A 12,632-nucleotide genomic window follows, 5' to 3' on the forward strand; every position below is an offset into this window, starting at 1 on the left:
AGGTACTTGTGGGGGCCGATTGCTTGATGGGAGGGTATCTTGCCCTCATTCATGTGATGAGTGCAGATTTAAGGCAGCGATTATTCGTTTCTGATGCCTGCTTGGTATTATCTTGCGCAAATCTGTCTTGGATGATTCTGTGCTCGATCGTATGTTAGTCGACTAATTGTTTTGTACGGTTCATATATAATAGCAACTACTATGTTGCCAATGTTGGTAGAAATTTAGTTCGAACTCATATGTAAGATGAGCTTAGAATTTTCAGAGCTTCAACTTGGACCCAGAAAACTGATGCCTAATAAATTAAGCTTTATAAAATGCAGCATTATCCTCAAGATACGGTGGACTCCACTTGGAGCCAGGTCGGCAAAACTTAATAATCTATGTGTGATCTCATCATCTCAATTTTTATTGAACGCACATGAACTCAGATCACTCTGACTTGCTTGCATAAGCCTTTAGTTCTTGGAATGCTTTACGGCATCCTTCGTCGAATCCACCAGCAAGCTGCCAATTTGTTTTGGTGCAATCAGTTAATTAGTTATTTTTTTTGAAAATGCCATTGCAAAGTACTTTGTAGTTGGAAATAAGTTACCTGATGTATGCGGAAGGCAAAGCGGACACCTTGCAGAAGGAGCTCCTCATCATTTGCAAATGGATCCGACTTCAGTGTGTTCACAATGCGGTTCATGTACTCTTTTGCAAGCTTCAAGGAAGCCATCTTAAGCTGTTCAATGTAGGATGGGCATGCACCATGTGTCGTATGTCTATTAGCTGGACTCTAAGACTTTGTGTAACTAAGCGTCTCTTTGCTGTGAGTTGTGACAAAACATACTGTGAACAATGTTGGGAGTTTAGGAATACGTACTTGGTTTATGATTCCGGAGTCGAGCATCCATTCCCACGGGATCTTCAGATCCTTGTATCTTCCACTTGCACTGTCCCTTATTCGTTCAGTGTTATGAATACCTTGTTCCATTCTACAACAAGGAAAATCACAATTAGGTGAATGCTGATTACTTGATTTAGTATCATGCAAGTATAGGGATGCTACAATTTCTAATCTGTTAAATACATTCCACTCATCTACTCACTTATCCTGCAGAGCTTGCATGCGCTTGAGCGCCATGGGTGTAGCCACTCTTCTGTCATCATGGAAGGATGATGCTTCTGATTCTAGGTTCTTCAGGTCTCGATAAGTGAATGCTGCTTCTCTCATGGCATCTGCTTTCTTCTCGGGCCAGTTAGGAAAGTGTTTGAGCACTGCTCTTTCATCCACAAGGTATGACAACTCCCCATCAAGCCACTTCACAAACTCTTCAACATCAGCTATCTCTCTGTATGCTGCATTCTGAACTTCACTCGCGAGAAAGTTCACAAAGTTGCCCTGATTTTCTACATCTGATTTAATCTGTTGGAATGGAAATTATAAAAGGGTGGCTTAGTTCCGAAACAGTGTGATAGGGGAAATCACTGACACAAAAAAAACAGCTTTGACCATTGACATGATACCCAAAAAACAGCTTGGACCATTGCTTTATATTCTAACATATTTACCCAGTAAAACTAAGTATTATGAAAATATTTTCCTACACAAACATGCACATATCATATCATAACCCAAATAATCATTAAGATACCATAGCAAAGTCTGAAAGGTTTGACTGCACGCATTTCAAAATGTTTCTGTTACATGCATTTCAAATTGTTTCTATTACTTAGTGCCATAGGAAAAGTACTAAAGCATGACTTAAGTTCCACACCCATTTGTACAACGCATTGTCCACCATTCAAATTTTACCAGTAGTGGTACAACTAAAAAATTGTGAATTGTCGTCAACTATAGCGTAACAACTCAAAAATTGCAAAGTTTTGTATCTTTCGGAATGTTATTAGAATTACTTTTTAAACAAAATAGACATGATGTACATAGATATATTTATAAATGGTTTGTCTAGTGAAGGTTTAACTTAAAAACTCTCTGAAACTATCCCAAAATAGACATGATGTACATAGATATATTTATAAATGGTTTGTCTAGTGAAGGTTTAACTTAAAAACTCTCTGAAACTATCTGTCAGGTACCAAGATAGGCCACGATAGGGGTATCAGTAGTCTGTCTCTGAATCAACAGCTGAAATGGTTGTACCCGAGTCTCTATCCATGGTGATACCTCATACTGATTCAAACAAAATGTTGGCTGCTCTCAAAGTAACACGTCGATGGAAAGGGAACATATGAAATATTCTGATAAGCAGGCTTGGAACAATGAAGGAACACGATTTGCAAGAAACAGAAGTGCCTTGAGATATTCAGAAATTGATTTGTGGGTTGTGAGTTCCTTTCTGATATCTCTAATCCAATAAAGAACTGATAGCTAATGCCCTTAAAGAAACACTGTCCAAATCAATTCTTGCAAACTTTTATTTTAAAAATACTAAAAGGACAAAAGGGAATCAGAAGATAAGCAAAAGACTATGTCATACATCGATATGCTCGAAATGAGAGAATATATATATATATATATATATATATATATATATATATATATATATATATATATATATATATATATATATATATATATATGTACTTACAGCTAAAACATAAGCTGATTTGTTCTCAATCTCCCCAATCATCTCTCTGCTGTTAGTTGCTGCTGGAATTGCCACAGATCCAGACTTTGCATCATTTTTGCCTTCACGCCGCACGAACGATCTGTACAACTCAACTAACTCTGGCACCCTTTGTATCGCCTTTGTGCTTCTCTGCAATTTGGAAGGTGGTGGAGGTGGTGGTGGAGGAGGGGCCATGCATCCTTCCTTCTTCTTATTTGTATTTGACTGGATGCATGTCGGACTGGGTGGTGGATTTGGAACCCTTGGTGGCCTTGATCTCATTAGCGTTGCGCTTGAGAATTGCTGCCTGGTGTGATACAATGAGCTATTGAGATCTACGGCTTCCTTTGCATCATCGTTGCTCTGGACAAACTGCTTTTCCTTGGAATAGCTGATGCTGGTTGCAGAATTCTCCAGCTTTTTCCATAGCATCCTCTTATCAGTATACTGCCCTTCGAGAGATGAGACCTGACCTTTTAATCGGCTCACTTGGTGTCTCAGCTGTTTGTTCTCCTCTTCCAGAGCACGATTTCTCTCGATCAGGCCATGGAGCTTGCTTCTCAGAAGTGCAACGCATGCATCGCCCTCCCTCATCATCTCTTTCTCATCAGAGAAGATGAGGTTACAGTATGGTGGTATTGGATCCTCTCACTATTTATGTCTCCTACCACCTCACTCATCTAGTGGTAGCATTAAAGGTGATGTTTTATAAGTGAGGTGTTGTATCTTTGTTTGAGCCTGGTCTAGAGAAACTTACAAATGTGCAAGCAAGAATGGGTGGAGCATTTGAGTTTGGTGGGAGCTGTTGCTGGGATAATTACTTGTCCTTAAAGTGATTGCTATGGGGTAGCTGACTTGTCTGTGGAACTTCACTAAATTAAAATGCAGTCATTACTTGCATTATTATCTCACATTTCCTCAGTGCCAGTTTGATCATTTGAATTGAACCAATCCTGTTTGATTCCTGGATTCAAGTTTAATTTGAGTTCATTTGAAAACTACTCTGGTATCTCCTTTCTTAGTTTTCTTTGTTTTCTAGCGTTTGGTATCTCCTTTCTTGATTTTTCTTTGTTTTTTAGTCTCGATTCTTTCTCGGAAATAATAATGCTTTCTTGATTCCAATGGATAGCTAATTCTGACTGCAAAGCTTGATTGTAAGCTTTCTTTTGTCTCAAGTTGTGTAAAAGGAGTTCGATGGAGCTCCTTTACCAGCCAGAGCGTGGTAGGCAAGTAAAAGTTTTAAATCGTAGGAAGAAAAAGAAATAAAGGGAAAGCTGACCAAAACAGAGAATAAAAAGGGAAATAAATTCTGAATGTGTTTACCTTCTAAGACACATGAAAATGATCCATTCCTTCATGTTGTTCGTTGCGCACCGCACATTGCAGAAGTAATCAAGTAATGTTTATAATTTTTGAACTGTAGTTGTTATTGCAGGTACAGAAAGCCTTGCAGAAGAAATCCTCCTGATTTCTGAAAATCCATTGCTTTGAGAAAGAAAAAATGATGATTCAAATAGGTTTTTTCATTTGGTACCAGAACTCCAGAACAAAGGTAAGTATATGCCCATGTCACTTTCAATGGGGTTATGGGGGGAAATGGCAACATGGATTGGTGTCCTTACGTATTAAGGTTCTGAACTGTTGCCACAGGTGGCACCATGGAAACAAGTACAGCGTAAACAGAGCTGACAGCAAGAAGTTTCGCTCTATCACATTGTGCGCAGATTCGGCCTTGTTTAGATGCATAAAGTTTTGGATGAAATTCACTGTAGCACATTGTGCGCAGGTTCGACCTTGCTTAGATGCATAAAGTTTTGGATGAAATTCACTGGAGCACTTCGTTTGTATTTCGTAATTATTGTCCCGTCATGGATTAACTAGGCTCAGAAAATTCGTCTCGTAAATTATAGACAAACTATATAATTAGTTATTTTGTTTAGCTACATTTAATACTTCATGCATGCATTAAAGATTCGATGTGATGGAGAATCCTGTAAAATTTTGGAATTTTGAAGGGAACTAAACAAGGCCAAAGTTCCCTGATGCGTGGGGAATCGCTGACATGTTGAAGGAGTCCATTGATTTCATTGTCTCAGGTTGCAGATTTAAAATGTTTATACGGAGTATCAATACATGCCACCCAGAAGAAGCGATTTTGTAAGCATTTACCAAGCTCTACGCGTCTCCTCCATGTTTTTTTCCCTTCAGAATTGATTGGCCAAACTGCCGGATATTTGATATATGCTGCATGAACCATGAAAGATGCTTCATCATGATCTGTATATGGACCTCCTGAATGCATCCGCCACTGTGCTTAAAGATTAATCGGCAGTGTCACACATAAATGCGAGGAACAACGCCGCCTACTTGCAGACAGAGAAGCTGTACCAGGGAGTGATCATTGCATATTGCAATCATTTTCGGTCCAATGTACATTGAAGTTCCAAACATATTGATGATAAGATGCACAGCGCTTTCATGAATTTGTGCTAAGCATCTTAGTTGTTGTTTCAGTTAATAAAAATAACTCGACCGGGGGTACGACGATCCCAGTACTTTTCAATAAGGAAGCCGAGAAACCTAACGAATATTGGCTGCGCCAGCGAGAGGAATTTTTGTAAAACTCAGTCTAAAATTCGCTCCACGGGAAATTGAACCTAGGAGCTAGGACCTGAGGAGCACTAGAGGAGGTAGATGCCCGTTCCCTTGTGGTGCTTTGCAGGCACGGATGGAGAACATTCGCAATAAAAGGAGCTGATTCGGCGGCCCTCAAGCCGCCAAACATCCGTTACAATCTGTTTAGTTCCGTTGCAAAAATTGTTTGCAAAGGAATTTTACTAATTTAAAGTACTAAATGAAGTCTATTTATAAATTTTTTTGCACAAATAGGTTGTAAATCGCGAGACGAATCAAATGATGCTAATTAATCTATGAGTAATCAATAATTAGCGGATGGTTACTGTAGCATCACTGTTGCAAATCATGAATTAAGTAAGCTCATTAGATTCGTCTCGCGATTTACAGCTCATCCATAAAAAAAATTTGTAAATAGACTTCATTTAGTACTTCATGCATGTGTCGAAATATTCGATATGATGTTTTTTTTTTTCAGGTTTTACGGGATCGGATACAGGGCCTTGAACAAACGTTTCACAGGAACATCATTGCGTCAGTGAAAAGTGGGTTTCACTTCACTCCAGGCCTCCAGCCATCGGTGCTGCCGCGCTGCACCCTGGACGGCGGGCTACCCGTGTAGAAAAGACCGGGCGACGTGCGCGTCGGCGTCAGCCATTTTGTGGTGTGGATCTTTTGGGCGGCGCTTGGTCCCACGTTTTGGAATGGCCCTATCGTTGTCGGTCGTACACAAAATGGAGCCGATTTCGTCGCTCGAGCTGACGCCCTTGTTGAATGGGAAGATCACCCCGGGCCTCCGGCTCCGTTTGGAGTGATCCCATCACACGGTTCAGATCACAAATAGCGACAGTTCCGGCGTTTCACCCCGGAACTAGTACCAAGCTGTTTACAATGTTTTGCACAGGCTGCTGAGTACTATCGTAGGACCGTAGGAGTGAGCTAAAAATAGTCTGTTGGAACCACTTGCTTCACCAACAGACACCAGCGTTGAATGTTAAGAAACCCCGTGGCCAGGTACATTGCTGGTCCGCTGGACCCAAGCAATGCCTATTCCTCCCCAGTCCTGCACCTAACTCGCCGTTCTTCGATTCCACGTTACTGTTCTCATCCAGAGGCCTCAGCCTTTTCCGCTCCAGCAATTCCACATGCCGATGCCATCAGAGTTATCGACGACCGTGTTACGTTGCCTTGCCGACATTCGCACGGTACATGTTTGGTTGGAGTGTGGAAAAATTTTGATGAGAGAGAAACGATACTTTGACTACTAATTAGGGGTATTAAATAAAGTCTAATTACAAAATTACTTCCACAACTGTGGTACTGTAGCAGTTGCTCTAGCTAACGAGGTCTTTGACCGCATGATTAGAGGATGATTGAGCGCGGTTACTGTAGCATCACTGTAGCTAATAATGATGAAACTTGGCTCATTAGATTCATCTCGAAAAGTTACACCTATTCCTAAAAAGGTTTTGCAAATAAACTTCGTTTAGTACTTCATGCATGCATTCGTCTTTTTGTGCAAAAGTTTTCATCCATTCATCCAAACACGGCCTAGAATCTGGAAGCTTGAGCCCTGGTCTGGTCTCAGACCTAGATCAAACTGGTACGGTGCGTTCAGGCCCACCTGCAGTGTCTGAATGAAAGATGGAGAGGCCTATGCCAGTCGGTGCGAAGATGTCCTGGTCCGGATGGCCAAACGAGACCGTGACTTGAGAATCGAGAGGGGGGCGGGAGTGCAGGAGCCGTCGGCGTGTGTTGCGCCAGGACGCGCAGGTCTAACTGGGGTTTGGTGTTGCCGGGTCTGTTCTTAATGGAAGCGAGGCGAGTTTGGTGGCCTCCCCGCCGCTGCCTGCTCTCTGGTCCTGAAAACGACAGGGAAAGAGGAGGCAATGTGATGTGCCGCCGTCCGTCGCGCTCGCCGAGCGGGACCGGCCGCCGTCCACGGGGCGTCGTGCACACGCACGGCCGACGTGGGAAAGACAGCGACTCTGCGTCCTCCTCGACGCCGCGGCAGCCGCCGCGGCCATCGGCCACCGACACTGGCGTGATCGATCGGCTCCGGGGGTGTTGTTTTAAGGACTAAATTTTAGTTCTGTCATATCAAAGAGAATTTTAATGTTTAAAAATATTAAATAAAATCTTATTACAAAATTAATTGTAGAATTCCAGGGCTAAACTGTGAGGCGAATTTAATGAGATATATTAATTTATAATTGGAGAATGGTTACTGTAGCATCACTGTTTCAAATCATAGATTAATTATGTTCATCAGATTCGATTTGCGAATTAGCACTCATCTATGAAAAAAAAATATAAACAGATTTTATTTAATACTTTTAAATAATAAGATTTTCTTAGATGTGATAGGGACTAAACTTTAGTTAATAGGAAACAAACAGGACCTCCGTCGGGTGAGGTTTCGCCCAGGCTGAGGTTCTCGCCGCGCCCAATGCTATCCGCGTGCCACGGAGCGCGCTGGGTGTTCCGGCTCACGTACGGCCAGTGGCATCACGTGACGAGTGATGCATCTTCCTTGTTCTTCCATCATGGCTTCGGGAGGGCGTGCGATTTCCAGAAAACAGGTCTACGCGTGGAATGCTTCGGACCGGCAGAACCGGCAGCAGAAGCGTCCGGGACTTCGGGTAGCTCCCTCTTTCGTCTTTCCTTCACCGAATCACCGTGCGTTTTTTTTATTCTTATATTTTTCAAAATCATTTTTTATAGAAATATATTTTCGGTTTTATAATTTACAGATTTATACCCCTACCGATCGGCTGCGGGGCGGCCGGCCCCCTGCCGCCCTCCTGCCGGGCGGTAGGGACCTTAATATAAATAAAATTTAATTTTAATCGCATTTTGGCCCCTGGGGGAGGCTGCCGTCCGGCAGCCGGGCGACAGGTACCCGCCGCCCGGTGGCGGGGCAGTAGGCCTACCCGCCGCCCGGCAGGGGCGGCAGGCCCCTCCCGCAGGTTAAATCTTGACCGTCAGTATGGCAGTGCGGCATTAGATGTGGTTTTAAATATTTTGGATAGAAATAAAAACCGTTAATAAAGTAGATGAATATGAAAAGTATAACTTAGTAATTCATACACATACGCAACTGAAAACGAAATAGGTGATGCATGAGAACGAAATAAGTATAACATGACGACATGTCCATAACAAAAATAGAGAAACAACTAGAAACACCTCCTAACCACCTCGGCCATGTTGACCTCTTTTACGCTATGCGTGGACGTTGAAGGTTTCATTCATTACAACCAAAATCTATAGAAATACGCACTGCCAACTAATTAAACAAGATATGTAGGCATACTACATACACAATATACTTAGTTTCGTACAAACAAATATATTAGAAGGTGTGTCGTGCACAACTACATGCGGCGAATTCTTGTAGGTGAATCTGAATTACCATTGCGAGAGGCCACCCACTTTCAAGAGCTGCGTGCATGTAATGTTGCAATTCTTCCGTACTACTTATAGGCATCAACTCCCAGAAATCCGCATTAGTTTCCCAAGAAGTCAAGGTATGAACCGTAAGCAAATGTGTCTTTGGATTCACATTGAACTTTCTGTGAAGACATTTCCGTATGGACTCAAAACTCTTCTCTAGGAGTTTATCTAGACTGCACTGTCTTCTTTTAAATGCTGATAGATTTACTCCATAGGAATCATGAGTAATTCTATAAAAGTCACCGTAATGACTAATGAACTTAAAACGCCACCTTGCTCGACATATCTGGCCATTCAAAAACTTTATTTTAATTAATCCAATATTTAGAAACATGGTATGGCTTCAATTATAACCACTAATCCGAACCCTAAGTGCTTGCAATAATAAAAAATACTAATTATAGAATTAAACATACAAAAAAAGTTCAATGAGAAAGTTGAGAAATATTGGTTACCTGCGGTTCGGATCCAAAATCCGGCAGAGCTTCGCCGGTGGAATTGCCTCCCTCACCCCTCCTCTCTCCCTCTCTCCTCTCTGGATCTCGTGGGCAGGAAATGAGGGTGCGAGGGAAGGGGCTGCCTACCGCCCGGCAGGGGGGGCGGAAGGCTCCCGTTAGGGGCCTCCGCAAAAAAAAATTATTTACATGTAGGTCCCTGCCGGGCGGTAGGGGTATAAAACTGTAAAATGTGAAACCGAAAATATATTTCTATAAAAAACGTTTTTAAAAAATATAATAATAAAAAAATCCGCGAATCACCGTGCTGGCCGTTTTTGTTCCAAGCTGGCCGGCCGTATGGGCCAAATCTTTCAATCTGTGGCAGGCCGGCAAGATTTTTCTATGCTAGGCTGGATTCAAACGTCAGTATCAGGGCTCCAGGTCCATCATTGTTAAGGCGGGCCACAGTTGAGCCTGGCGTTCCCCACCAGCTCCCCAAGGCCCGTCTGTCGTATGCATCCGCCGACTGAAGAAAGATTTTTTTTTTGAAAAATCTACCACTCCCCTCTTAGAAAGAAATTGAGCTGCCGCAATCCATCTATTTTCACATTGTTTGAGCTTAAAAAAATATGATAATTTTCTTATGGTTAGTTCGATTTCAAATCTACTTGGATCGTTGTATTTTTTCAATAAGGTCTACCACTTTGTTCTACTGCAACCAACAATAGTGCTTTTTTCTCACACACCAAATCAGCACCAGCCAACCAGTAATAATTTTCTCTCATAGAAAATCAGCACTAGCCACCAGCTACAACCAACCGAACAGAGTGTACAAAACTAGATCTATGATTCATATGTTTTGAAATATTTTTTACACATTGGCAGCTTACATTAAATCTCCAGTAGCTATGTGCTAAGTGTGTAGCAACTTATATGTGAAACTGATAATAAATTATGTAGGTAAATTTTTATAAAAAATATTTTTGTCCTCCATGTTGTTTACCTCTATGAAGTATCTATATAAGTTACCATATCGTCTCTATATAAGTTGTTAACATATATACTATATGATATTGTCTATACATAATTTATTTTCTTTACAAATTGATACATTTATCTAAAGTTGTCACTAGAAAACAATAGATATACAACATAAGTTTTGGACCTAAATCAACCCAACAAACAGTCCCACATATGTAATCCAATCAAAAATTTTCTAGATCATTTTTTTTTGTTCCGGAACAATTTTATTTGTTGCACGAATAATAACAATTGTTACAGCAACAAAAAATATTGTTTTAAAATAAAAAAATAATTATTGAATCTTGTGTGATGATTTAACTGACAGTCTCACGTGTCTCCTAACATTTGGCCGCAGGGATGGACTATGCGGAGTGAACCCCGGGGGTTCTGAATCTCCGAAGCATGATGAACTCCGCCCAAAAAGTCCTAAAATACTCTGGCCTACGATTCCGCGTCAGTGCCTCAGTGGCACTCACGAAAACTGAACTGCGCAGCTGCCGGCCTGACGCCACTCGGTCACTGTGTCGCGGTCTCTTGCATCCCCAGAGCTAGCCCGGCCGCCACAATTGTTCAAAAAAAGCTCGGCCGCCACCGATCTAGATCGACCTGCCCAATCTATGGTCTCCCTGGTGGGCTGGTCGGTCGAAACTTCGAAACTAGCGTGGTAACAACGTGCAGCGTAGTGAGGCCGTACCAAGTACCAACAGCCTGCGGTTTGCGTCCGGCGATCGCCGCCTGCTAGCCCCCTGGGTTTGACCTTTCGCGTTGACTCGCTCGTCGTTCTACGTCACACACCGATGCGATCATGCGCGCGAGCTGCCGGTCCAGAGGGCAACGTAGACGAGTTGGCCGCAAGGGGCCAGCAGTCCAGCCAACTCGAGTGCATGGGGTGGGGATGCTGGCGACTCGTGCACAGGGTTTTTTTCCCCGAGTTAACTCAAATCGCCGGCCACCGGTTCCGGTTTACCGGACCGGTTGGACCGGTAACCGGTTGAATTCAAATTCAAATTTAAATAAATTCAAAAGCTCCCGTGCAACCGGTTTACCGGCCGGTTTTACCGGTTTACCGGTCGGTTTGACCGGTTTGAATTCAAATACAAATTCAAAAGCTCCCATGCAACCGGTTTACCGGCCGGTTTGACTGGTGGGCCTTAATGGGCCGGCCCATTTTTTTCTTTTTCTTTTTTGATTTAACTTTAAATCCCCGCAAACTATACTAAATGAATGAATTTTTGAGAAAATTTGATACCATTAGATTCATCACAACTTGAAGTATTTTTAGAAATTTTTTAGGATTTTTTTATTTTTTGAATTTAAATTTAAATTTTGAATTTTGACCGGTTGCTGAACCCTGCTCGTGCGTTGGGAAACACTACTCGTCTACGGTTTCGCTCTGAACAAATGCAGCAGCAGGTATTCTTCCGTGGTGTCAGATGGTCCTTTTGGTCCAGTTGATCCATGATTAGTCCTACCGTGTAAAGCCAATGCTCAGCTCGTACATGACGAAACACGGAAACAGAGCACCCCCGGCTGGAGGATGTCAGCATATTCTCCGGGCGGATCTCAGTATATTCTACGGATGGACCACGCAGCGATCTCTAACGGCATGCGGAACAGTAATTAGTCTGGACTTTTCATTTCTTTCGCTCCAATGGGGTCGGAGTATTTGCTTCTAGGAGTTTTTGCTTTGTAATCGATCACTCGCAAAGTAAACGGGAGCTTTGAACTTCCAACGCACATGTGGCCCGGGCCGGGTCGTGACGGCGCCATATCAGCTGTCTGTCGTTTCTTGCGGACTGCTAGCTAGCTGGGATCCTTTTTCCTCTCGGAGAGCACGATTTTGCGTGCGGCACGCGACGCTCCTGCCGGTCCAGATCCAGACGATTCCAACCGAGAAAACCTGCGGGAGGCTGGCACACACCGCGGCGTGGTTTCGCAACCGCTGTCGCTGCTTTCTCTGCAGCGGGTTCGTTCGTGGCTGCGTTCCAACTTGTCGTCTCCAAACGCGCTAGGCCGGCCAGCGCGTAGGGGCACAGTCCTCGGCACGGCTCATCGCGCAGAGTTCACATCACATCGGTGAAAACAGACGTCGTCCTTCGGCGCGGCTCCATCGCTGATGGGACGGCCGTTTTCGGGTAGGGACGGGCCCCGGGGAGGGGAAAAGGCCTTGGGGATCAGAGGGAGAGATTTCAGAGACCGTGATTTATTTCAAAAAAGAGATTTCAGAGACCGTGATGACTGATGAGACCATGTGTCAACCGCGCAAGCAAAGCCTAGCACGGCTCAGCACTGCTCCAAACCAAAACCACCGCCACGGCGCCACCGCACATTCCCCGTTTACGCCCGCTCTCCGTGACGCTGACGCGTGGGGCTGCCACGCCCGGCGCCCTCGCCGCCCTTTGCCCCACGCCGGCCGCGCGGCCCCTGGTTTCTCCCCTTCCCCCAAATGATGACACAGGTTTTA

At 43.5% G+C, this 12,632-nt stretch overlaps 1 protein-coding gene across 3 annotated transcripts; it reads right to left on the reverse strand.

Moving 5' to 3' along the window:
* Positions 1 to 242: 242 nt before the first annotated feature.
* LOC120652708 (protein CHUP1, chloroplastic-like) lies at positions 243 to 3,415 on the reverse strand. 3 transcript variants are annotated; one of them, XM_039930601.1, is made up of 5 exons: positions 2,598 to 3,415; positions 1,095 to 1,411; positions 869 to 980; positions 596 to 727; positions 243 to 507 (listed from the first exon to the last, which is right to left on the reverse strand). In XM_039930601.1, exons 1-5 carry the CDS (start codon positions 3,213 to 3,215, stop codon positions 433 to 435), a joined length of 1,254 nt encoding a protein of 417 aa, XP_039786535.1. In that variant the 5' UTR covers positions 3,216 to 3,415; the 3' UTR covers positions 243 to 432. The 3 variants fall into 3 exon arrangements, 2 of the variants coding, with proteins under 2 accessions (XP_039786535.1, XP_039786534.1); XM_039930600.1 differs by having other exon boundaries at positions 275 to 507; positions 596 to 781; positions 2,598 to 3,383; XR_005666641.1 differs by having other exon boundaries at positions 290 to 507; positions 596 to 774; positions 2,598 to 3,294.
* Positions 3,416 to 12,632: the final 9,217 nt, after the last annotated feature.

The sequence above is a fragment of the Panicum virgatum genome, chromosome 9K (assembly GCF_016808335.1).
Source record: "Panicum virgatum strain AP13 chromosome 9K, P.virgatum_v5, whole genome shotgun sequence".
Lineage (NCBI taxonomy): Eukaryota > Viridiplantae > Streptophyta > Magnoliopsida > Poales > Poaceae > Panicum > Panicum virgatum.